This window comes from Artemia sp. Qi Xiang Cuo, chromosome 9 (genome assembly GCF_049724085.1).
Source record: "Artemia sp. Qi Xiang Cuo chromosome 9, ASM4972408v1, whole genome shotgun sequence".
Classification (NCBI taxonomy): Eukaryota; Metazoa; Arthropoda; class Branchiopoda; order Anostraca; family Artemiidae; genus Artemia; species Artemia sp. Qi Xiang Cuo.
This window is the reverse complement of record NC_142802.1, coordinates 3,613,619-3,640,803: the sequence shown is the minus strand read 5'-3', so window position 1 is coordinate 3,640,803 and position 27,185 is coordinate 3,613,619. Positions and strand designations below refer to the sequence as shown.

The 27,185-nt window shown below is 36.6% G+C and overlaps 2 protein-coding genes across 2 annotated transcripts in view; both read left to right on the top strand.

Annotated features, from left to right (window-relative positions):
• LOC148948239 (semaphorin-1A-like) overlaps positions 1–27,185 on the top strand; it is a 418,473-nt gene that overhangs the window by 189,837 nt on the left and 201,451 nt on the right. The window lies entirely within an intron of this gene.
• LOC148948241 (semaphorin-1A-like) overlaps positions 1–27,185 on the top strand; it is a 123,757-nt gene that overhangs the window by 61,471 nt on the left and 35,101 nt on the right. The window contains exons 2-4 of the mRNA XM_089094482.1: positions 2,729–2,825; positions 17,903–17,948; positions 24,966–25,028. Coding sequence (XP_088950608.1) covers positions 2,729–2,825; positions 17,903–17,948; positions 24,966–25,028 — 206 coding nt within the window. The remainder of the gene's footprint in view (positions 1–2,728; positions 2,826–17,902; positions 17,949–24,965; positions 25,029–27,185) is intronic.

Here is a 27,185-nt window from a genome sequence, read left to right as displayed (position 1 = left end):
CGAACCTGGGGGATAATAGCCTAAGTCCCGTAGGTGATTATACTTGTTCCGTAAAAGCTGTATTAAATTTAATTTATAGGCTTGGAGCGATTAAGTAGTACAACATTTCCCCTCTAGAGGCGCTGAGGTACGCGGGGTCACTTTTGGAGAGTTTTGTCAGTACTTGGTCAGTATGTGTTTATACTTTGATGAAAACGTAAGTATAAAGAAAACAAACATTTCAGGAATGATTACGCACAAGGGTAGTCCATGCCTATCCACTTGTATAGCCTAAAGCAGATGTGTTTAAAGAACTAACCTGTAGGAAATCGGGTCACACATTTCTCATATTTTAGTAACTTGCTCCTCTTTTCGGGAATATGTTTGCTAAATTGACCCTTTTTGTGATTTCCTAAATTGAGGTATAAAAATGACCCATCAATGGCGAAGGTGTGCCATATCTTGCGTGATATTTTAATAATGACTATTTTCGAAGTCAGCTAGTATATTCTAACAGAGTTCACAAGAAGGACGGATTTTTACTAGAACTACGAACTTCTTTTTTTTTAATTTGACTCTTCTGAGAAGAACTTCCATTCTTATTATTTTTTTCGTTGTGGTCAACATGATTTACTATGTTCACTTTTACTTTTTCCATATAATTCCAGTTTTAACCCATGTAAATATATACTCATTTTATGTTACAACTCAGGTAATAGATCTAAGTACTGTTTTTCCCCATGGTGTCGATCGGTATTGGCGCTAGAAATTTTTTATTTATTTTTTCTATGTCTCGGGTCATTTTTTTCATCCGTTGCGGGGCAAAAATAAGCGAATAATTTGGAAGTAGTTTTGAAAGTGAGTATGTAAACTGCAAACTCGAAATTTGGGCATTCACGCACGAGGTGGGAATTCTTGTTGAGAACCACCGGTTTTTGTGCGGCATGAGTCATTTTCTTTATAAACCAAGCACGGAAAAGGAGAATAATTGGCAAAAAACAGCTTCTGACCCAACTCTTCGGTCACAGAAAGTGCACTGGTACGTGTTATCTGGGCATTTAGGAAAAATCTTGCACGTATCGTTTGAACGCTTCTTCTAATAGATTTTTCATCGGTTTTCCCGTGCGTCTGAACCAACTTTAAAGATCAAAATGCTAAATGGAAACTTGTTTTGACCGACTTCGTGACATTTTTTGTTTTGACAAGGTTAGTCGCAACTCTATCTATAAGTCTTGCAATGTTGGTTTAGTCTTGGTTACATGCCATAGTTCTAACTTGGTAATTTATACACAAAATTGGTCTATTTGATCCGGTGATATCTACTTTGTTGTATTTTGAAAGCTTTTTCCGAAAATTTATTGCTGTGAAATCTTTTCATTTTGTCTCTAACAGAACATCTTTATTCCCATGCGGGCTGTTGATAATGCTTTCCCGTAAAAGGATAGAGTTTTTATTTGAGGGGTTTTCCATGTAAGCTTGTCCATTTAGAAAACAAAAGGTTGGAATAGCCACCATTGGTTAGAACCCTCTGCTTTAATGCTTTCAGAAGAATGAGCCTTGAGATCAGTTGTCTGATAGCAAAAAAGATGGGGCTATTTGGTTTTGATATTTGTCTTCGTTGGTAGTGCTTTTTGTTCAAGGAAACCCTTTGGTGGAAACCCTTGAAATCACCTATTTTTAGTCGTATAATCACAAAACATACTATATATATATATATATATATATATATATATATATATATGTTTGTGCTTAAATTAATGAATATATAGATTTGACGGTACTGTTCTATTAGCTGGGAGTCACGCAAGATAGATGATAAAAGAAATTAGTCAAACAGGTTGTTTCAACGGAGAATTTAATTGCAAATAATAGTTTCTTACTGCGTTTACAATATTTAAACATTAGTTTTTTGGGGTTTAGGGGGGGAAAAAGGTACCTACGTTAGGTTACGTATCTTATATATGCTATGTTTACCCCCCCCCCCACACTCCCTAATGTGCAAATATATAGGCGAAATCTGTTTCTAAACTATAATATTTTCATCCTATTTGGTTTTATTTTATTAGCGTTAACCAAACTTCACTTCCCGCGTGGGTTCCAGCTAACAGAACAGTATCTATTTGGCATTATGCTTGTTCTTGGTTATTAAGTCTGCTTGGTGTGATTTGCCACAGCGCAATATAGTCTGCCCACTACATATTCTGCAGGTTTTGCAATTCTCACTCGCCTTGCAGAACTTTTCGATAACACTTAGGCTTTAGAAGAACTTCGAGGAAAACACGTGCACGAAAATCCATATATTTGAGATTTCAATACACTTATCGATTAATGCACACATTATCATTATTATTTAAATGATTATTTATAGAATACTAATATATTAAATATTGAAACATTATATATTATTTATGATCATTTATAGAGTACACTTATCATTTAAATGCACTTATCGATAAAATCGGAGCTCTTACTGTCGTAGCAGAAAAACATTCCCATTCCGTAAAAAACGACTTTTCGCTTGAGTTATTAGTGAAATAGGGAGGAAATCAGTTGAGCAATATTTTTCTTTCTTCATGTTAATTCCCTTTATTCTCGGTGGAAATCAGTTTTCCCTGTGGAAGCCCTTTAAAGTGTATTTTTACAGTTGGGCTGGTCAATCGTGAGAATAAGCCCAATTTCCTGTCTCCCTTTCCTTTTCTGCTGAGCGAATGTTTATTTTACCCCTGCTTAATATTTGTTACTTTTTTAGGTTTGGATGACATGCTGAGGTTCCAAGGCAACGCCTCGTTTGTCGATCATTTCCGATTGTTGGAAACAGATAGAAATTGGCTTCTTGTTGGGGCTAGGTGAGAAAAAGAAATTTAAATTTTCCTGGCTGGTATGGGGTTGTAGCTCTCCCTAGTAACTCTCTGAGAAGCCCTTCCTTTTCGGAGAGTTGTTGAAAGAATTTTATAAACAAGAAACATGTATGAACAGAAAGAACTTTTCACTTTAAGTTTGACTTTATTTATAATTTCTGCTCGTTTTAGGCCTCATTTCTTCAGTTTTAGTAGGCCTAATTGCTGTTAGTATTAAGTCTGGCTTCTTCTATGAGTTAAAACCACGTCTTCAGTTTTCATTTGTCTGTTTAGTGTCGTTGACAAACTTGTTTTTTTTTTAAATTGCAAGCCAATTTAATTGCAGGATGAAATATAATATTTTATCAACAAAATTGGGCTAAATATTTGCAAATTATGAGGGGGGGGAGGGGGGTAAAGCATAGCATATATTAAATACATAAACTAACCTAATCTAGGTGTCTTTTTTTGCCCCTTCAACCCCAAAAAACTAAAGTTTAAATGTTTTTCACGGAGTGAGCTATACCTCACTATGCAGCGGAAACCTGTTTTTCATAAAGCATTTTTGAGATTTTGATGCGGTCTTTCTCGCGTGCTTATCGGATTCTTAACAAGTACCGACATTTCTTTTAGAAATAATAACAATTTTACATCAATTTATTTCTTATTTGGGAATTTGATTTTGTCCTGTGCACGAAATATGCTTCAGGATGGTTTCACCTTCACTCTTCAGTTGTAATTCTTTCTCAATCTTGCATTCTCCAATACAATTGAACTGAATCACGATGTTAATTGCTTTTGTTTGCTTTAAACAAGTTTTTCTAAACTTGAATTGGTGTTTTCGTCAATACGTAATATGACAGACACACACGCAATATGAAGGGGGTCTTTGAATTTATCATAAAATTTGATGCTGTTCCTATTTTTGCCATTCGGAATTGTTGCCCCATCGCCCAAAAAAAACTCCTGCGCACCCGTCTGCTATGTGACACCTGTAATCACAACTTTAGTAAGGGATCAAAGGATTTTCCTGGGTGGGGGGGGGGGTTCAGCTCTGAAAAATCGCACTTTAGGATTCAGGAAAATAACGAGAATAGCTTTTTCTGCCTCGCAGTTTTTTTTTACTTTTATCAGCTAAACAATAAAGCAGCCTCAAGATGGATAATTACTGAAGAGGGAAGTTCGCTAAAATTAATTTTGGGTAGGGGGGTAGGATCTAATACCAAAGAAGTTTTTCACCAGATCTGAGAAGATACAAGGTTGGGTGGTGGAATCGTCAATATGAAAAATATGGGCAAAATCTACATATTCTGATGCTTCAGCTCAAGAAAAAAAAAATACATGGCAAGCGTAAGAAAAAAAAAATCAATGGCTTGTCCATGGCAGTCCACCAGCCGAAGAAAAAAATCCATGGCACGCTATATTACAGAAGGTACGAGAAAACTTTCTGCTCGCGACGCTTACTGTCATTCGCAGGTACGGCTTTTCGATGACATAGATCTTCTTTCATATAGATGCAACGCAAAAGTGCACGGTTTGCATTTTTTTACGTGATAGTTCGTCGAATGCGCTGGAATATTTCAACGGGTCTCGCAAACCAACAAATTATGGAATATTTCGTCATTAGGAGTCCGTGAGAAAATGCAAAAACCGTGAGATCGCATCTGTGTGAACCAAAAGTAAAGCTAGGTTCTGACCAGAAGTAAATAACCGTAAAAGAAATAGGAAATTACCGTAAGCGCAATGCTGGTCTCAAATCAGGCTGGACCCTCGCGTCCGTTTTCTTCCGGCTGATTTCTTCGTACGAAGAGATAGGCGATTCGGCTAGAAAAAGTTTGCATGAAGAAATGTGGGGGGTCTAGCCTGATTAAATGCGCTCGACTTTCTCACTTCTGTTACGGTTATTTACTTTTGGTTCTGACAGAGCGGTATTCCGATTCGTGCCCTGGATCGACGTGCCCCTAATCGATGCATTCTATAACCATTCTACATTATATAACCAGTATCTCCATTCCAATCAGAAATGGTTTGTTCGTGAACTTCAGCTAACAATAAAGATGCAAGTTTGCATAGTATAAACACTGACACAAACCTTGTAAATCCATATAATAATTTTAGAACATCAACTTATCTTTGGGAGTAAATTTTTGCAGAACATAGAGTCAAGATTAACCATGATTTCGTGAAGAAAGTTGACTCCCCTTTTGAAGGGCTAACGAACCGGCCGTCAGTGGCCGAATAAATGGAGCTATCGGCAAATACTGTCTACAGCTTGACCGAACGACCAAAACTGAGAGTATCTGGAACAACTAGATGTCTAAACTATAGAGTGTACTATCACAGTTTGACTTCTAGGATGCTTCAGTCTGTGTCAAAAGTAAGGAAATGGGAGGCCTAGACGCGGCGATTCGAGCTTCTAGTTCAACTGTTCGCATGGGTCTAAGGTTCTGTAGTAACTCGCCCTCCAACTGGTGCCCACACTGACCTCCATAAGCCGTCGAAGAGTACTTTCGACACAATGGTCTAAATATTCACGTTTCGAAAGATAAAAGTCCTCAACTGTCCAAAAATTCAGTTACTCGCTTAATGTCAGTATGAACCGAAGAACTTTCATACTATTTATAAAACTTGTCTTCACATGTGGAAATATTGTCAAATACAACTTCTGTTTGACGCTGAGATTCTTATACTAAATTGAGAGATTTATACCAAGCTGAGAAATTTATACCAAATAAATGATTGAAAGCTTACTCCAGCTCTCAAGCTGTTTTCTGTTCCCTCTCAGTCGGTTCAAAGTACCTCTTCTCTTCCATAATAAACCTAGAAAAAGCTAAGCCCAGAGAACGACGCTCAACCAGGATAGCTCTCCTGTACAGCCATTTCCAAATTACCTTGGTGGGGGTAAAAGCAGGGTTAGATTTATTGTTTTTATTTTTGGGCATGGTTAAAACAGGTCAAAACAAATCACATACCAGAAGTTCTGAATTTACCGCACTTTTTCAGCACGTCAGCGTCATCTTTGGCCACAGATGTAAGAGTAGTACGACAGCTGGTTCGCTAACCCCTTTTGGTTCGCCGTTAAGATTGGTTTTCTGAGCGAGGCCAATTCCATACCATGTGAAAAAAAATCCATGTTTTCTTGAAAAATCCATGTTTTTCATTGAAAAATCCATGGAAATCCGAGGCATTTCCAAAATCCATGGCAGGGGTTGAAAAATCCATGTTTTCATGGATAAATCCATGGCGGTGGCAACCCTGCTTTTGTTATTATTTCTGACACTATTGTAACCTTACAAACTGAATCGAGTTGTCTATCAAACGTTGACTAAACTCTTTTCAGAGATCCTTCTACCAGATACGGACTTTACACATCTGTTAACATGCAGCGGTCTGTCAGTTTATCTTTGCTTTTATCATGGTCATTAAAACCTTCCTTCCCCTTTAGTCTGTTGAAAATGCTGAAATAATTAACTAAACAGAAGAGAAGTTAATATGTGTTTAAATGGAATTTGTGGAGTGTGCTTACATTAAAGATGGTAAACACTTTCGTTCTCAGACTGGAGACATTAATGAGTTTGTCGTTGTTTTAGTACTACTGAAGAATCCATTAGAAAAAAATACAAATAAATAGTGACATTTCAAGGCGTAGATACGAGGTGTGACGCCTTTGAGACGTCAAACTTACCAAGTCCAGGTTTTCACAGCATAGGCTTTACCAATGAAGAACTTAATTTAAATTTTTTGCACTCATAAGGAAACCTGGTAGAGATATTGCCAAAGACCAAAATTGTAATATTTATGCCTAACTTAGTATCAGAACCGTGTCATAATACCACCAAAAACAGGATAGCCCAGAACCAAAATAGCAATGCCAAATAATAAATGATAAAAAAAACTTACCGTCAAACGCTTACTTTCTTGCAAGCTGATTTACGAGTCAATACTGACATACACTATAGAGCATTCACACAAGCACTGCAACACACAAGTAAAAAGGAAAATTAATATTGGCTACGGTTGATTACATTTTTGAATATATTTTTTTCTAATTGGTTTTATAGATTATAAGCAAATGCAAATGTTGTTTTTTTCCCTCTAAATTTTTGTGCCGTCCTTTAAGGCGATACGGCACCTTAAAATCATTTTGGCGAGCCTCGACGTCAGCTGACCGTCACAAAAACAAAGGGAACATTAGCAAACTCTCCCAGGGACTAGCTGTCATCAAGAGCTTTCAAGAAATTGTGGCTTGACTGTGGAATTGAACTGAAAAGACAGTTGAATTTTACGTCCCTCTTGCCGGCGAGCTTGTTAACAAAATCGAGTGACATAATAGGGAACTCCCAAAACGGCCAAATTGCTCCAATGATAACTCCCTTGAGCTCAATTTTAATGTTTTTCTAGCAGACATGCTATTGCCTTTTTATAGACTGCCTTTCCTGATCTTTAAAAAGAAAAATTTGCTCCATTTAATTGAAAAACAAGATTCACTTCTTCTGGGGGTGTAAGTTTCATTAAAACTGAATATATTTATCTCCGACACAAGACCCGAGAAGTTAGATTGATTTTCTAAGACTCCCGGGAAAGCAGGTCTCGGCTTCTGGTTTCCTGCCATTCAATCGAATCTCTTTTTTTTATTTGTTTATCTATTAAAGTAATCAAGGTTGTTCGACTTTTATCAAATGAGTCTTTCAGACATAAGTTACTATTGCTGGATGTAAACGTTTAATTAAATCCTCCCACTTCATTACACAGTGTGTGCTTTGTTAGCGGTTTTGAATTACACATTATTTATGGCTATTGTCCTCTGGATTGATTGGCAAAGTTTGCGGAGTGATTAGATATCCATTTTTTATTTAATCAAATCTGAAAGGTATCCGTACAGTCACTTTCCCTCCAATCTATTGCCCCCCTAAAAACTAAGAACAGTTAGCTTGAAATAGTTATGCCAGTGTCCTCACCGTTACGTTTTGTTCCTCTGGCGTAAATTTCATACCCGAAAATGTCCAACAAAAATTTTTGGTGAGGAAAAGCCTTAAAGTTCCAAGAACATAAACTTAGGTCTATTTAAGCTGTTTGGTGCCATGCGTTTTTGAATTGACTTAAGACCCATCAGTCATCGATGGTCTTTTTGAGGCCTCTTCTTTCACCAGTCTATTTATTATGAATCCTATATGAGCTTATATCTTTTACCACGAGGAGAGGTTACGGCATATTGAGTGAAGAGAAATTGTCTTTTCATCTCTTTGGGGGGTGCCTTCTAGGGGCGAGAACCGTATATACTGTCTTCAAATGCTATTTTCGGAAGACAATTGCTTGCCGTACGTTTTGTATGTCCTAACCATCTAGGCTGATGTATTTTCGTCCTTTCGAGGATGGTATATTTGACCTTAAGACTTTGGAGAAGCTTGATGTTGGAAAATCGATCATAGTAAGTGGTACCAACAATACGCCGTAATGATTTTGTTTCAAAGGCGACGAGGCAGCACTGACCCTTTGTTTCAAGAGTCCACACATTTGTGGACTCTTTGTTTCAAAGTTTCACAGGCATAAATGATGGTAGAGATAATGAGCAAGTTCTCACAAACATGACTTTCCGCGTTGTTGATAAATTAGTGTTCCTCCAGATAGGCATCAGGGTCTTAAAGCTGCAGTTCGCAAGTGCCAGGCGTCTCTTGATGTCTTTTGAATGACTATTGTCAAAGGTGAATAAGCACAGAGCTTCGACCCACATTGTATTATCAGCTCCAAGCTGGAGGCTGGGATTTACCGGGGAGTCAAGGATTTTTGGGAGTCGATCCCAAAAACGTTGGTGATCGTGTGGACGATATTGGCCTGAAATTAGAAATCAGGGAGGGCTCAGCAGTTGAATTTATTATTATCAAAGTAAGTTTCCCTGTAGCCACTCCTCCTAGGAGGGGACTAGACGGGCTCTCAATGGGTGAAATGACTGTAATGAAAAGAGGCTGAGGAGCTCTGGTGGTAGCAAGCAGCCCTGTAGAATACCAATGGATATTTCAAATTTTTCAGTAAAGCCATCTCCAATTGTAACGCGGATTCTGAACTTCATGTACATGTCTCTGACCAGCTAAACCAAGCTGAGTGGAACTCTAAAGTGAAAAAGAATCTGTCATAGACTTTCTTTCCAGATGTCGTGTGCAAGATATTTTTCAGTGATCTAATTCGTTGTGAAGATCTGATCAACCGTCAACCTGTTTGGTCGGAAACCCGCGTGATAAGTTGTTTAAATATGACACCCGCTACTGACAAAAACTTTATATGGTGGTCTTTTTCATTTAAAATGGATTTTCGATTTTTCCTCATTTGTAAAGATTTAGATAATTGTGTAGATTTTATTTTCACTATCCCTGGTACTTCAAAATCTTATGAACCTCATTAGTCTTTGATTTTTAAACTGCTTCACTTTGAGTCTTTGATTTTGAAATATGATGAACCTTATTAGTCTTTGATTTTGAAACTGCTACTGTTTTGCAGGTGATGAGTGATCTTTATGAAATGAGTAATCCTACCAATTTCACCTTTACATGTTTCCAAAGGTTCTGAAGCATTACTAGACTAATAATTTTATACATTCTCAGATTCCTTTAAATAAGGGTTAGTAGCCTACATAGATAACTTTTCTCATCAAACCAAACCCTTAGCACTAACATTATTCTGTGGAATCGGTTTTTTTCAGAAGATAGAGGGGGTGCACACTTTATAAGAAAAATTCAACAAAAGTTGATTAGTCTACTTGCATTGAGAACTTCCAAACTTTGGGACACAAGGGCATGCGGCCGAAAACCTAACCCTGCATACCAAACCGTAAAAACAAACATTTTTAGAAGCCAATTTGACTAAATACCCATTTTAAAATAAACTAAAAAAAAAGAATTGAGTTTGGTCACGCAAATAAGCAAACAGCAACAAATTGTGGACTTTTCAAACCAGATGAGTTTTACATTAACATCAAAACTGGCCATGAATGTCATAGTTGATCTACAAACCAAACCCTTAGCACTAACATTTTTCTGTGGAATCGGTTTTTTTCAGAAGATGGAGGGGGTGCACACTTTATAAGAAAAATTCAACAAAAGTTGATTAGTCTACTTGCATTGAGAACTTCCAAACTTTGGGACACAAGGGCATGCGGCCGAAAACCTAACCCTGCATACCAAACCGTAAAAACAAACATTTTTAGAAGCCAATTTGACTAAATACCCATTTTAAAATAAACTAAAAAAAAAGAATTAAGTATGGTCACGCAAATAAGCAAACAGCAACAAATTGTGGACTTTTCAAACCAGATGAGTTTTACATTAACATCAAAACTGGCCATGAATGTCATAGTTGATCTACAGTTTGAATTTTGTCTACAGTTTTTTTTTTTTTTTTTTTTTTTTTTTTTTTTTTTTTTTTTGACTTGGTTGAATTCACCACTGAATAGTTTTAATAATACCTTACTTTTGACCTGGTAAAAATAACAAAGAAGAGACGGCATAAAAATATAGAAAAAAGAAGAAAAAGACAACACTTTACTGCAATAACTAAGTGGGAAGATAGCACACAACTAATAAAGAAAACAGATGAGAGATCATCGTGAAGTCACGGAAGCCCATAGATGGGTCTTAATTTTATGATTACTCCATCAGAAGAGCCAACTTCCCCGGCATTTTCAGCTTTATGTTGCCTTCCTCCGCTCTCTCGGGTCTTCGGCCCTCGCGCACTTACTATAACGACATTATATTTCCGTTTTTATTCGAATTTTTACAGTTCATTTTTGTTTTTATGGTTTTCTCGATTTACTTCTATTAGAAGTCTAATAAATCTTTTACATAATGTATATTTAGAAAGCGTAAATAAAAACATTGAATCATGTTTCTTAATGCAAATTTATGTCTAGTAGTCCAGCTTTTATAGGAGACGAAAAATCTGTTTATTCTTTGAATATCAATTTGTCTTTCCCTCTTAGCAATAATGGAAGTACTTTTTATGAGAGAAAGGGGAGTTTCACCCCTTTTCTTTCTTTTCCTAGAAATTAGCAAGAAAGTAAAATAGTATCAGGGGGTCCATTCAAATGGATGTATGGTATCTAGCCTTTATATGATTGTTAATCAAATAAGCCCCTTGGGAAAAGTAACAATTTCTATGTCCCAAGTAGGAAAGAGGGAGTTTCGTTCGCTCCCCAGGAAGCTGGGAATGGTTAAAGGGGGACAAGAAAGTCAATTGCATTGATTCCTCTGTTACTTTACTGTGCGTAGCTAATTGTGTGATAGGTGGTTTTTAAAGGGGGGATTTTAAATGAGGTGACTTTTATGTTTGAGTGGCAATTACTAAATGGACCCTTTGTCCTGTTCGTTCTAAATGGAGAATCTAAGAAAAAGATTAGGTTTAGCAATGAAACTAGAAACTTTGGCGTTTAGTGTTGATTTATTTTGACTAATCAATTCTTTTCTTGTCCGTAGACTGAAGGTACGTATTTGTGATTGGTTTGGGCGAAGAGAACTCTTTAAAAAAGAAAAAAAAGAGATGAAAATGAAAAATGAAGATTATAGGAAAAAATTGAGGTTTTTGTATCGAGTCTCCTGGTGCGTATGTTCGTGATAGAGGGTACCCCATTTTAAAAAGGAATATGAAAATTGTTTATAAAGACTCTTTGTTATGTCTTCACTTTTTATTATTTTACTCATTGCCCTAAATTCAGCCGGATCTCTGTTATCATTGCTTAAGAACAGACTTAGAAAAAAAGTGGATTATATTGTAATAAAATATATCAGTGCTATCGTTATCAGTGAGACCATTCTTCCATCTCAGTGAAAAAGGATTGGGCCACCCCAAGTTTTGGGGGAGGATTGTCATGTAGAGCTTAAGAGGGAAAAAATGCTAGTTGAAATTTTTACATTCAGGCTTCTGGTACGAAACAGCATAGTGTCGTGAAGGATTTTTGTGACAGGGAATCAACTACGGCGGTCGTACATTTATAGTAATTATTTCCGGAGGAGGGAGAGAGGGTAGTTTCATTGAAAAATCTAAAACAGTTGGCTCTGTGAAAAATCGGAAAATACGGGCAGAGTAAAACAAATCTACACATTGGGACACAAAGCACCTCTCCCATAAGTCCATGTCTGAATGGGAACTTCTGAATTATTTCTTAAGCTCAAAAGTCTAAGGCATCTGTGTTTAAATCCTTCCAAAGGGATAAATTGAAACTCTCCATAGTAGAATCTTCTAAGATTTGAAAGTTACCTTCATTGTTTTTAAGAAAAGACCTAATGAACACAAGGCTGTACCCAGGATTTTTTTCGGAGAGGGTTTTATTTTATTTTTATCGGGGGGGGGGGGCAGGGGGGCAGGTGGTGTTAAAAAGACGTATACAAAATTTGTTTATGTCCATTTTTGTTTCGTTTTACGCGTCAGACAAACATTTCGGGGGGGGGGGGGTTCAAACCCCCTAACCCCCCTGGATACGGCCTTGAATGAACATAAATCTTAGCTTTCTCCATTATTTGTGATTTCCACCTCTATTTCATTGATTTTTGGACGATCAGCCTCGTAATTCTTTTTTGGCTTAGTGGTAACCTGGCTATAATGCCGAAAACCGGGGGCTCAAGCCCAAAAAGCACACTTTTTTGAAGTACCAAATCCTTCTGATGAAAATTTTCTCAATCCTTCATGTCCCTTGGAGTTTCGGAGTCATGCACTGCACGCTTAATAGTTCTTTAGGACCTATCTCCCTGTACAGAATTTTAGGTTAGTCGCTTTAATGTTCTCACTTCTCATTGAAATAACTCTAGCTTTGGTGCTGCTCATGGGCGATTCTCCAGCATTTTTATTGGGGGGGGGGCAAGAGGGGTCCATATCTTGATAGTCAAAGGGCATGGGATGTATAATATTTTTTCGCCAAATTATTGGGGGGGGAGGCAACTGCCCCCTTGCCACCCCCAAACGACGTCCCTGTTTTATGTAGGCGAAATATCCACTCCTTTTAGTTTGTCCTTTTCTTCTACTGGAAGTAGTCCCGTTTGTTTCTTCCATCTTGAGATTTTTTATCTCTCTCTTTGTTTATGTTTGCTTACTGATAACCCCACACATTTAGCTTGTATAACTGGTAAGTTGGCTTGACGCAAAAGGGACGTGCATGTAAGTAATTTAAGGGTTCGTCCAAATACAGAAGAAACATGCGAATCAGGTTAATTTGTAATAAAAGAAAGAACCAATCATAAAATCTTGCGATTTGAGGAATCAGAAGTTCTCCTCCCTCTCTTGCTCATACACCTTGAGGTGGTCAATTTTCACCGTTTATAATTAAAAAAGTTTTCTATCAATTGTAGTTTTACTTTTTCCTTCTAAATAAGAAGTTCATTTGGATGATAAAAATAATAATAATAAGGATAATAAAAACAATAACCTACTATTTCCCTTTGTGGAGTCGTAATCCGTTATCTGCTACTTTCCTGATCTTTATTACTTTTCTTGCCTGAAATTTTCTTTAATTTCTGAATTATCTTTTTGTTCGTCGTCACAGCTATTAAATCCATTAAATCTCCATTGTGATTGGATGGGAACTCATCGTAGAAGAAAAAAAACAATTAAATACATTAACTTCAGAAAGATTGACATGCGAGATTATTCTGACAAATTACCCCCCCCCCCTGCTTTGGTCTGTTCGATCGTTGTAAATGGGAAGAGTAGGAGGAGGGCGGAGATTAGAAAAAAAGTTCGGGTTAAGGTGTGGTTATTCATAAATGTATGGAAATGTGTAATTTTTGAGGAGCTTAACTTTTTACGGGAAGGAGCTTAACTAAGCTATACAGGAATTAGAGCCTTCATTTGATTTTAGTTTGGGTGGCTTGGTTCGTATCATTTATTTTCTTAACGGTAATCCGTCAATCACGAAGTTGCAAAAACTGTTCAAGGATGAGTGATTATTGTTTTTAATAAATCCTATTCGGATTTATTATTCGGATTAATTGTTTTAATATAGCATTCATAGTATTACATGTTTAGCACGTTGGAAATAATTACGAACATGAAAAGGTCACTTACGCTTTTCAAGCCATATTTTACATAGTATTTGTGCTCTCAACGAATTCCTTTTGTTCGCAAGGTGGATCTTATCATACATTATAAATGATTGTAGCACCAATTTTGATTTTATTGACAAATTCTATACTCGCTGAACCACTTGATGGCACTTTTTTGTCAATAAATAATTCACTATGTCCTAATCTTGCTTTACATTTCTATAAACATCAAATTTTTGAACATTTATGGCTTTTATGCAACATTTTACACAATATTTATATTCTCATCATATCAGTTTGATCGCTGTCAATTGTGTTTGATCTATTGATAAACTATTTAATTATTATGCCTGCAATTTCGATTTTATATGGTAATTTTGTTCGCGCACTACCACTGGTGCTTCTTTTTTGTTAATAAATAATTCATAAAGTCATCTTATGGTGAGACCACATCGACAGCAAAAAAAAAAAAACGAAAAATAAAAGAATTTGGGAAAGACCTCTGATATGCCATCTTCATTGCAAGAATAATACAACGGCTTCTTTAGTACAATAGGTCATTCTTCTCCCGCTGATGGCGGCTTAGCAGTGGTCTTTACCGGAATATCTGTATTTTTTCTATTCTGCTCTCTGGCAGCAGTGGCGGTTCTGGCATCTCTTGTGCCCGGGGCAAAATCTTGATTACAACCCCCCCCCCCCCCCTGTATCCCGTAAAAGTTGCAGGCCAAATTTTAACATAATTTCATTTTTAAAAATTTCAATTTATTAAACATTTATTTTTTAACGATTTTTATTAATTATTTAAATTATTTAATTATTATTTTAGTTTTTATTATTTTTGAATTTGTTTTAAATTTATTAATTAATTAATAATTTATTTTCATTGAAATTTTGCGCCCCTAAAATGTCTGCACCCGGGAGCAAGCCCCCTCCCCTAAAAACCGCCTCCCCTAAATCATAATAAAAAAATTATAACCGTTAAACTATTTCATTGAAATTTTGCGCCCCTAAAATTTCTGCACCTGGGGCAAGCTCCCTCCCCTAAAACCGCCTCTTGTCTGGCAGACGTTATCCTTGGCTTTTTGTTCCTTTTTGGTTGTTTGATTCATCCTGAAGCATATTGTTTGTGCTTAGGACCATATGAAAGGCATTATTTTTGTCAAAAGTCGAAGAATTACAAATCAAAGTAAGTTCTGATCCAAAGCTGTTGTTCTTCCTGTGAAAACTTATCTGCCATTTAATGGAAAGCTGGGGAATCTAATATAAAAAAAGAGTAAAACAGTCCCACATCCCTGTATAGGCTACAAGGCTGAGAGAACTCCCTCCAAGATTGATCTCTAAGAATCGCTTCCTAGTGATTCAATCGGAGACGTAAATAGTCGTTTTTGTATTAAAAAAGGTCAAAAAACGCCGCTTTTTGCCCTGCAAAAGTGCACCGGATACAGGATCAGTGATATGTTTGTTTCTCTCTCCCGTAAGTTTCTACAATTTTTCTAGATCTTCCATATTGACTCATCTTTTTTCACAAAACACACCTTATGTTGATGAAATATACCACAAATTTAGTTCATGTATGTCTACCTATCCGAAATCCCCCTTTTTGGCATAGAAGCTCTTTTTTAAGGTTTTTCAATATTTAAATTTCTGCGTATGTTGCACATTCGTTTTAACTTACCAACAGATGGTGTTGGTGGAATAGCCTCCTCAGGGTGGTGGCTCCAAGTAGTGTCGAGGTTTGGTCAAACCATCCTTCTGATTGAACGGTTTCAAGGAGATCCTGAAAAATCTTAATATTTTAGAGGAAAAAACAAAATACACATCACTGATCGTGTATGCACTGCCTCAAGTGGGAGGGATAACAGATCAAAAGCGATGCTTTGTTACTTTTTTTTTTAGCAAATGGACGTCTCCGATTGGAGCGCTGGGGAGTAATACTTTAAGATCCTTCTATGCAGAATTCAGAACCTTCCAGGATTCATCCAGAATCCTTCTATAAGAAAAATCAATCATATCAAGGAGGCACACTTGTGCCTCTATAAAGAGGCGACCCACCACAATGTTAAGCGATTTTAGGTCCTAGAGGTCGCAGAGAGACGGCGATAATCGCATTTTGTAGCCCAAGCTCCAATTAAGAAACTTGCAAAATTTCATCCTCCTCCGACTTTATCTTCATGGGGTAAACTGGGCCGGAAGTTTCGACCCTCCCAACACAACCCCCCTTTAACGTTGTCCGATTGGGCTGAAATTGAGGGGTTAAGCTTTCCTAGGGCCCGGGAGCTTATCCTCGAAATTTCAGCTCAATCCGATCACTCCTTCCCTGTTTTCAAAAAACCAAATATAGCCACTTAAAATTCATCATTTCTTTTTTTTTCTTATCCACGCCTACAGGCCACAGTTGGCAACGGATCCGGGTGAATGAGGACTCATTCGAAGAAGAATTTAACCTCTTAGGGCCTTTTGATATTTTCAGACCGAAAAAATTATCCCCCGAATTTACATTTACGAAAACCCTCGTTTTCCTATAATAGCCCATGTTAATTTTTCCTACCACAACCCCCCTTTAACGTTGTTTGATCGGGCTGAAATTTAGAGGATAAGCTTTCCTGGGGCCTGGGAGCCTATCCTCGAAATTTTAGTTCAATCTGATCACTCCTTCCCTGTTTTCCAAAAGCCAAATATCATGTTTCGTGGGAATTCGCTTGCGTCGAAAATAGCTTCCATGTACTAAAAAACAATTATAATTGTGTCTGTTTAGTCCATCGATTGATACTCCAGACTGTCAGGCGGAAAACCCGGGTTCTATTCACTGTCAGAGTAAATTTTTTATATACTGAATTTAAACTTTAAAAAAGAAACTCAGTTTCTTTTTTAAATTATTTGAAAAAAATTACGTTTTCTAAAGAGTTAAAGAGGCTCAGTTACAAGGTCGACCCTTAAAACGTACAGGGATTAGGAGGCACAGTTGGGGGGCTGTTAAAGAGGCTGAGTCACAAGTTCGAACCTTAAAACGTACAGGGATTAGGAGGCATCCTGTACGACGTGATTTGAGTATTCAGGAATTAAAAGCCTTAACAAAAGAATCTTCAAGAGCGGGGGTTTTGGGGTGCAGCCGCCCCCCAACTCTAACTCCTGACACGAGCAGCTAACAGTTAGTCAAGCAATAATAAGTAATAAACTGTACAAAAACGTGCAGAAATTATTTGAAAAAAACTACGTTTTCTAAAGAGTTAAAGAGGCTGAGTTACAAGGTCGAACCTTAAAACGTACAGGGATTAGGAGGCACAGTTGGGGGGTTGCTGCCCCCCAAACCCCCCGCTTTCGCAGCCTTTAAATAAAAAAATTCTTTAAACTGAAAGTAAGGAGCGACATTAAATCTTAAAACGAACAGAAATTATTCCGTATATGAAAGGGGATGTGCCCTCCTCAACGCCTCGCTCTTTACGCTAAAGTTTTTATTGTTTAAAAAAATAGTTGTGAGAAAGTCAAAATTTAGCGTAAAGAGCGAGGCGTTCAGGAGGGCACAGCCCCTTTCATATACGGAATAATTTCTGTTCGTTTTAAGATTTAATGTCGCTCCTTACTTTCAGTTTAAAGAATTTTTTTTATTTAAAGGCTGCGAAAGCGGTGGGTTTGGGGGGGCGGCAGTCCCCCAACTGTGCCTCCTAATCCCTGTACGTTTTAAGGTTCGACCTTGTAACTCAGCCTCTTTAACTCTTTAGAAAACGTAGTTTTTTTCAAATAATTTTTACTTTTAAAGAACGATAGACCCACCAAGCAGGCATGCACAAGGATGTGTTTTTTTGGCCCATATCTCGCGAAAAGGAACTCACTAAAATGTCACCAAAAGCAAAAACCGTACGAATTGCAAAAAAAAAGCTGTTGGAAAAATCAAATAAGAACCATGACATTAATGAGAGGGGGGGATTGGACATAAAAACCCCTCTCCCCTGGGTACGAGCCTGTCACCTATGGATGGTCACGTGACATTGTAATAGTTAATATGAAGATTCTTCTTTTTTCGTAAATCTTTTTGTAGTTGAGCTAACTCGTTTTATTTTTTTTCAGAAATAAACTATACAACTTAACAGCAACGACTCTTCAGGAAAATCAAGTAAGCTTTAAGTATTATACTAACTATAGAGTGCACCTTTTTTATTATTCTATATTGATTTTCTTTTAGGATTCAAGTGGGTACAGTCCCAGGCGTAGAAGAACTGTTGAATGGATTTTCATTTGTTCTAGTCACATCCTGCATTTACAATTGCCTCTATTCACCGTGGTTTTCTCTGTTCTTCTGGTATTGTAATGATTTTCCATGTGATAACCAGCCACGTACGGAGGAATTTATCTCGGGTGGGGAATAAGTTTTCCAAAACAGGCATATTGTCTACAAATCATGGCAACTAGGAAAACATGACAAAAACAAAAAAAAATCATGGCAACTGTAAGACTTATAAGGCTGGCTTGGAAACCCTCTCTGTATATATATATATATATATATATATATATATATATATATATATATATATATATATATATATATATATATATATATATATATATATATATATATATATATATATATATATATATATATATATATATATATATATATATATATATATATATATATATATATATATATATATATATATATATATATATATATATATATATATATATATATATATATATATATATATATATATATATATATATATATATATATATATATATATATATATATATATATATATATATATATATATATATATATATATATATATATATATATATATATATATATATATATATATATATATATATATATATATATATATATATATATATATATATATATATATATATATATATATATACGGAAAAATTTGTATATTAATTCGTTAAGAGCCAATAAATAGCGACGTAGACCTCCCTGCCTTTCCATCATAAACAATAAGTAGAACAATAGGGAAATTTTTATATGAGAGAGTGGAAAGTTCCGCTGTCTTATATAAAAATTTTCCTATTGTTATACTTATTGTTCACGTTAAGAGCCTTAATTTTGGGAAAAAATATTTATGTGAATGACGTCATTCACACTTGTCGCACTTATGTATGATTTTCATGCATGGAAAAGTTTACATTAAATTGCTTAAAGAGCAAAATTACAACAATTCAAAAACCTTAAAAAGGAAAACCAAAATTTTGATGAATTATATCATTTACCCCCGCGCACCACCCCCACCACAAGAGTGAATGTAGGAAGGCCTGTAAAACGAAAATTTGCACCATCAATTGTGACAACACCTTTACGGGCAGCTAAAACAAAGGCCATTGCTAAATTGTCTGAAGTAATCAAAATCCAAAAACGTGTCAAAAATGAAAATGAAGAGCAAAGACACACGTGGTCAGTGCTTCCACTTTTCGATTTCAATTTTCCCTATTTTCATACCAATTTTCCCTAAAATTCCTCGTGTTTAGGTCTAATTTCTCCCTATTTTTCTCCCTAGAAAAAAGAATATTTTGCACTGGATATCCAATAAATTTACACGAAACAAACAGTATAGCATCTAATTGTTTTTTTTTACTTCAGATAATGATAACATATAGCATCTTTTACACTTCAAATAAGTGTCGCACTTCATCGCACGTACCGTTTGCCTTGGTCTTGAAGCCAGCGACAGCTTTTGGTATGCTGACAGTTGTTGAAGTTTTATCTTTGTTTTTCAACTAGTAATTGACTTGAATAAGTGAGACTAGGGTGACATTATCGAGACTATTTTAGATGTCTGTTTCGATCAATTTCAGGAGGCTGAACAAACGTTCAGCTGGAACGTTGCTAAAAGGTAACGAGAAGATCAGCGATATGCACTTCCGCAGTTCCGGGTACCTGATTTCGCCACTACGAGTCTTCAGACCAAGTATCTTCTTCCAGTACTGCTCAACTGACAGGTCTTCAACTTGGGCATCTCCCAAATGAAGTTCAGTGACATCAGTCATTGCTTGTGACCTCCATTCTACGTCCGTTTTCTGGAGCGAACACTAGAATAGGAAGTCTCGCAAATAGCGGCCTTAGAGATTTTGGCTTCAAATTTCTTGCATTCCTTGGTTCAACTAAAGCCAAAATGTCATAAATTTCGTCTTCAAACTTGAACCGGTCTTTGATCTGCTTCATTAGGACAATATAGTATTTTCGACACGACTGGTAAAAGAGATAAATGTTATCACTTGGCTCTTGAGCATCTTCGAGTTCTTGCATGGAGTCGGTTGCATCTAATACCACATATCTCTGGTTTAAAGGCAGGTAATCACATGAAAGTAAGGATTAAGTTCGGTAAAAGAACCAACACTGCGAATATATTCCAGTTTAATGAGTTTAGACGCAACATCATTCACAAGTTTGCTGACACTTGCCTTTAGGGAGTGAAGAAGTGGGAGCTCGGATTGAAAAACTGTATTGAATTCGTTGAAGAGGCCAATAGAGTAGTCCATGAATTCAAGGTATGGCTTTGTCAACTTGCTTTGTAATGTTGACAAGATAAGGTCATTTGTTGCAGTTGGGTCGTCAAACGTGGTTTCCTCGAAATACTGAAAAAGAGTAACCCGTTGCTCAATAAGCCTCTGTACGCAGGCCTAAAGGGATAACGGACGGGTTTGTCCCAGGACCAGTATTCGGTGTGCATTGCATCAAAAGAATTCCTGAAATTCGGCATTCCTATCTTGCCTCGAAGTACTTCTGGAAACGTGGGCATAGATATTTCGCGCCAAGTCTTCTAGTGTCTTGGGAAGTGACAAGCATGCATAGGATGAACATAATAAGATGGCATGAATATTTCACATTCAAGATGTGGGGCACCATGGCTTTCATAAGTGTTGAAGCAGATCTGTTGGCTCCAAACATGACGTTAGTTGTATCTGCACAAAATCCAACAATATTTTGCCAGGGAATCGAGTTTTTTTCAATGACTTGTTTGATGCGGTTAGTCAGACCCTCAGCCGATCCATCACTACACTTAACCATGTCCAATACTTCAACATGAAGTTTTAGATCTTTCTCGCTAAAAAATACTACAATGATAGCTAGCTGCTTATCAACAGTACGATCAGTGGTTTTGTCAATTATCACAGAGAAAAAAGTGGTTTTGAGCAACTCAACTAACTGGTTCTGCAGCACCAACAAAAAATTCTGTCACAAAATATTTGTAGCTTTCTGTTTACCCAAAGTGACCCCTGTCAGAGCCTGGTCTTTGGGAAATAATTTTCTCAGGAGAGGGATCAAGCTGTCTGCAAGACGTAATGGCAGATTATGTTCTGCCAAAAATATGCAGATGCGCTGTTCAATTTATTTGGAATGACTGCCTACAGTCAGAAGTTTTTCAATGCTGCCACTGCCAGACTTCGTCTCAATTTCATTGCTTGCTTTTATGTGCTGCTTGGTCAGAACATGCTTGGTCAACTCTGATTTCCCACAATACACATACTTCAAACAGAACTTACAGTATGGTACATAAGTCTTCTTCTTTGACTTGTTTGACACTCTTTTCTCTATCCAGTTTTTGAACATTGGTAACTGAAGCCACTTGTCAACGAACTTTTGCTCATATGTTTTCTTTTGGGAATTCTGACCTGAACCCTGCTTTTTTTGGGGGGAGTGGCCAGGAAGTGATCTTCGGGAACATCATCATCTTCATCATCCATTCGTTTTTCAGGACTAGACACAATTTGAAGATTATCTTCCTCTGAGTCAGTACACTGGCTTTCAGACGAACTTTGCATGTCTATAATCCCAAGAAAAAAGTATTTTATTAGTGATCGAAACCATTCTATTTCTATAATTACTTGTACAAGGATAAAAAATAACTAGATCATGCTAAACTATGCTCATGGGCATTAACGTACATATCCTCAATTAACTTAAATTACCTCATGTATAATTTGGGTTTGCAGTATAGAGGACCGAAAGTTTGCAATGGTTGCATTGCAAAAGTTTGCAAAATCAAAACGAAGTATGCCTAGCTTGATAAATGATAATCTTCAGATTTGGAATGCCACTTTAAATGGAAAAAGAAATTTGTGACCCAATTCTTCACTAGAAGAGCTTTGCTTTGATGTCCTCTAACCTAGGAAGGACCAACCCAAGTAAAAACAACACAAAAGAAGTTTTTCTCTAAACCTTGTTTAACAAAATACTTTAATTTGGTACTTTCACATTGCTGCAGTCCGAGGCAAAACAGCAGATTTTACATGATTCCAGATGGCAAGTGGCAGGCAGTGGACATGAACAAAAGACTAGACTAAATATTATTGTTTTATTTTTATCAGATTAAAAATAAGGGTACTCAGAGCTAGTTTGAACAGAATGCAGAGTCCTTTATAGACAGTATGGACTGCAAATTTTGTCTGCAAAAAAGCCACAGTTTGCACCAGCACCAGCATCTGTCCCTAACTTTTGGCAAAGAAGCCACATGCTGTACAGGAGGGTGACCTTAGGTTAGCGTCGTTCAGGACCGTACTTGCTAGAAACAAGTCTTTCAACTTCCGTAAATTAAAATTGCTGCAGTCACAAAATCAATAAGAATATCCATTTTTTGTAGCATAATTACTTTTTCTTTTTTACTCCTAAAGAGGTCAGATGTGCTCTAACTGGAGTGCACAATCATAGAAGGGAATTTATAACACTGAAACAAAATTTTAGCATTGAAAAATTACAGTTGTTGCCCTTTCACCCATCGACCTAGGTCACCTCCCTGTATCCTGCCTGTATCAACATCCACTTTGGTGCTAATGTTAATAATCTTTGAGACAGATATCACAGGTAACACATACTGATGTTGGTGTAAACTCTGACTTTTTGCAGACAAAATTCTGTGATCCCCACTGTTTTATAGATTAAGGACCAGATTTATTTCCACAGTTCTAACACAATTATAGCATAGGTCCACTCAGGCCACTCAGGATTCTTTCAATCTGCTTGTGATCTCTTTTTCCCATGGCCATGTGCAAATCCGCAGGGGACCATCCAAATAGAGCACCAGCTGCCATTGTAAAAACCAGCGGTAAAATTCTACTTTAGCTTTTTTGACTATCTTGGAAAGGGGTTAGGTTAAGAAAATTAAACTTTCAGGGATGGGTCTACAGGCTAAAGTATGTCCTGGGAAGATATTTTGAAGTACCCATCTCCACTCCTTCTCCCTCTAGACGGTCCTGACCTTTGATGACCTTTAAAAATTTGTGAGTTATAGAAGTGAAACCTTGCAAAATAGTTATTCTGCTTAAATGAAGTACAAAAAAATTGTTTTCAGCTTCACAACTTTGCTAAATCCCAATTTATAAGGTTTTAAAGATATGCAAACACATTTCCTAAATTTTGGAAATAAACTATTTATATGGCTTAAAATTCTGCTCAAATAACTGAAATTACATTTTCACAGCTAAAGCCAGAGAAAAAGAAACTGATAACTGAAAATTAAGGTAAAATGCTGTTTTGTCAAAATTTCAATGGGTATAGACCTGTAATGTAGGCAAATTTCATGACCCTCTAGAGGGAGAAGGAGTGGAGGTAGGTACTTCAAAATACCTTCTCGGGACATACTTTAGCCTGTAGACCCATCCCTGAAAGTCTCATTTTCCTAACATAACCCCTTCCCAAGATAGCTAAAGTAGAATTTTACCAAAACAGCTCATCATGGAACACATTTACTGGTGACCCCACTCCGGTCCAGCTCAGGTCAATGCAAGACCCCACTCAGGTCACCAGTAAATGAATTACATGAGCTGTTTTTTACAAAGGCAGCTGGTGCTCTATTTGGATAGTCCCCTGCGGATTTGCAGATGAACACAGGAGAAAGAGATCACCAGCAGATTGAAAGAATCCCTAATGGTAAGTGCATAGGTTGCATGCTCCTATTCTACAATTGCTGCATAGCCTAACCAATACTCCCTTATGTCAGCAGTTTACACCAATCAAAGACAGTGCTTAAAAATAATCTAAATACTAGGCTACCTAAACTACTAAATACCTAATGAGTAATGAATGTCATTCCACACTTTTAGCTTATGTTTGAAATTTCGTGCGGATCTTCCCAACAAAAGGCAGAGTTGCGAGAAAAGAATTTTCAAGAGGACTGAGCCATATGCAATCTATGAGAATATTTCAGCCTTCACTTTAAAAAATCTAACTTTCCCTGAATATCCCTAAGAACCCTTAATTTACCCCAGATTCCCCTGAATCCCTAGATTCAAAATAAGTGTCCCTAAAAGAAGTGATTTTCCCCTAAAATAGGGTAATCTCCCTTGAAGTGGAAGCCCTGCACGTGGTGGCTTGTCAAAAATGAAAATGAAGACCAAAGATACACGCGGTTAGAAGACATGCGACACCGAGCATGTGAAATTTATTAAAAGAAAATGAAGACGAACCTGGACAACAAGAATCAAAACGATACAAAATTGCAAATGAAAGTGATGATGATTGGGTTTATCAATTTTTTTCGCGGGAGGAAGTTTTTCGACATAACCATGAATACGCATGTTGTTTTAAGGGCATTCTTGAATGAACTTTGTCAAATTGATTTAGGATTTGGAACAATAAGGTGCGGACACCGGTTCAACAGTTATTGCTCAACAGTTATTTGTGGGTCTTTGTTCAGAGTTCAGAAATATCGTTTAAATTTTAAAACAGAGAGGGGCAGAAATTGACAAAACCTCGTTTCTAGGGTAAAAAAATTGAATATATCGGTGTTTTAGTCTTATAACATTGTAGTATATTGTTGTTTTTTCTCAATTTATGTTTGTTCTTCACACAGTGGTTGTCTCAGAGGGCAAGTTAGAGTTTGTTTTTTGGATGTTTCTATCATGTGTTGTACGCCACCCTGACATAATTCCGACGGTTGTTGGATGTTAGGCGATGGTTTTATGTATTTTTTGTATCTTTTACAATTAAGAATTGTTTCGTAATTAAATTTTTATTAAATTTTAATAAATTGTTTAATGTTTCGTAATTAAAATTTCTTTTAAAAACTCCTCCTCTGCTATTTTTCTCGAACTTGCAGCCTTGCTATGACCAAATGTTCTTTATTTATTTGTAATTTTACTATTTAATAAATAAGTGAGTAATTTTTTTTTTCAGGGTTTGGACTGGTTTACAGCCCATGAACATGTACAGATGTGTTTACTTAAAGGAAGGAATGAGGTTAGAAGCGTTTGTTTTTTTTAGTCGGGCTAAGCGTAAAAAGAGTGTCTCAGATATTTTGAGGTTTTTCTTTTATCTTATAGAATTGCAATCTAGTCAGTGTATGTATTACTCAACCCCTATTTAACCCAACCGCGTTCAACTCAACCCAGTTAATTCAAATATCGTTCAGATCAACCGCCCATTCAGCTCAACCCATTCGGCAAATTTTCTACGGTTGCCAAAATCTAAAGGAAACATGCTAATGAAATAAAAGTAGTACCATTGTATTCCTTGTTTATGCTGTTTCTCAATATTATGAACGATTTTCTAGAAACGCACCCCTCCTGCCCCTGACGGTCCGAGATATAGCCCTAACAAAGTACTCCTCCTTTGTTTTACATCTCGTGATACGTCATGTTTTCTTTGTTAGCCATTGTTTCCTTCAAATTCTTGACTCAGTGAAAAGCTATCCTCTAAAAGATTTCAATATAATTTTGGGATACAAATACTACCGCGTTTGAAACGATTGAAAAATGGAACGAAACATCATAATCAACATATAATCTGCTTATTATAAACATGCTACAATTATTAAGTAGTAATTTCGTTGTTTTTGTGTTGTTTTTTTAAATAGTTAGGACCATAACGGTGGGGGGTGGGGGCATGCCAGAAAAGCAACCTCGATATGTAGAAAAGGCATAAAATAAGGAATCTAATGGCGCGGTCCAACTTTTTAGCATGTTTCTGTTAGATGCAGTCAACCACAGCAAATTCATCATAACCTAATCTGTTGCCGGGGTTAAATTGAATGTGGGTTGAGTTGCATGATTGTTGAGTTACAAGTGGTTAAGTTAAATGAGGATTAAATTGTACGGGGCTGAATTAATCTGAGTTGAGTTGGACGGCGTAGACCTAAAGGGAGAGTGAGTTACATGGAAACCAATGTAGTCGGATAGTCTGGTTGTTTGATGGGTCAGTGGTGAATTCGTTTAAAATTATTGAAGAACTTAGAAGGAAGAAAGAAAATAATAATCCAGTAAAGCAAAATAATCGAATAAATAGATGCCCAAGGAAGTCGGTAAACGACCATGGTATAATATAGGTACTAAGTTTATTTTATTACATTTTAAAGGGAAACAAACCTAAATTATTTTCCAATTAATGCAATTTATCTCTTGACAGAGAACGCGCAATATTCTTCTATGAAAAATGAATTTTGGCAAATCCTTGAATTGGTTTGAATATCTATAGAAAAGTCACACCTCACTTACGGTTACTTTCCATTTAGCGAGTAGATGCGATGCATAGTAAGTGGTGTGGTAGATGGCTTTATTGAATTACTCAATATCTGAACTTCAGCTATTTTGAGACATATTTTATATTCAAAATACAGTATTGATCTCATACCTGCACATACGGTTGGTATAGGGGAAATGACGATTCCTCTTGACGATTTTCCAAAGAAACCATGGAAACTTATGCCACCGAAGGGGTGCTTTGTGTATATTTGTTGAATTAATTCGGTCTTTTAGAATTAATTTATAGTCAGTTGAATGATTGCTTTATCCCAACCAACTTTTAAGATTTGAATCTTAAGAAAAATAATGACATAGATGGGATTCGATACCTTAAAATCATTTTGCGAACCTCAGCGTCGGCTGATCTTCTCAAAGGCAAAAGGCTCATTAGCGACTAACGTTTGGGGAAGTAAACCGGTAAATTCAAAGTGCTTCGTATCGTTATTTTACGGACTTAACTTTGTTTTTCGAAGTTTGATTTGGCAGTTTGGTTCATTGGGCAGAATGACCACCTACCACAGGCTTGTGTTTGTAGTGCCTTGAACCTGTAAGCTGAATTTATGATTCTTGTCTACAAAGCCCCGGCCAATCAAACCATGAATCCTACTAGCGCCTAGGATGTAAACGTCAACTGTCTAAAGTTTCTTAATTAAGAGGACTCGATAGTTTAAACATAATTGTATGAGTCACAACGTCGGCTCTCTATAACTAAGTTTGATTTAATAAAACTAAAGTTTTTCTAAAACTACATATATCTATCTCCAGCACAAAACAAGAGAAGTTACAAGGGTTTTCTAAGATTTTAGGGAAAATAGATGCCGGCTTTTAGTTTTCTGCCGTTTATTCGCATTGCTTATCCAAGCTCTACATGTTATGG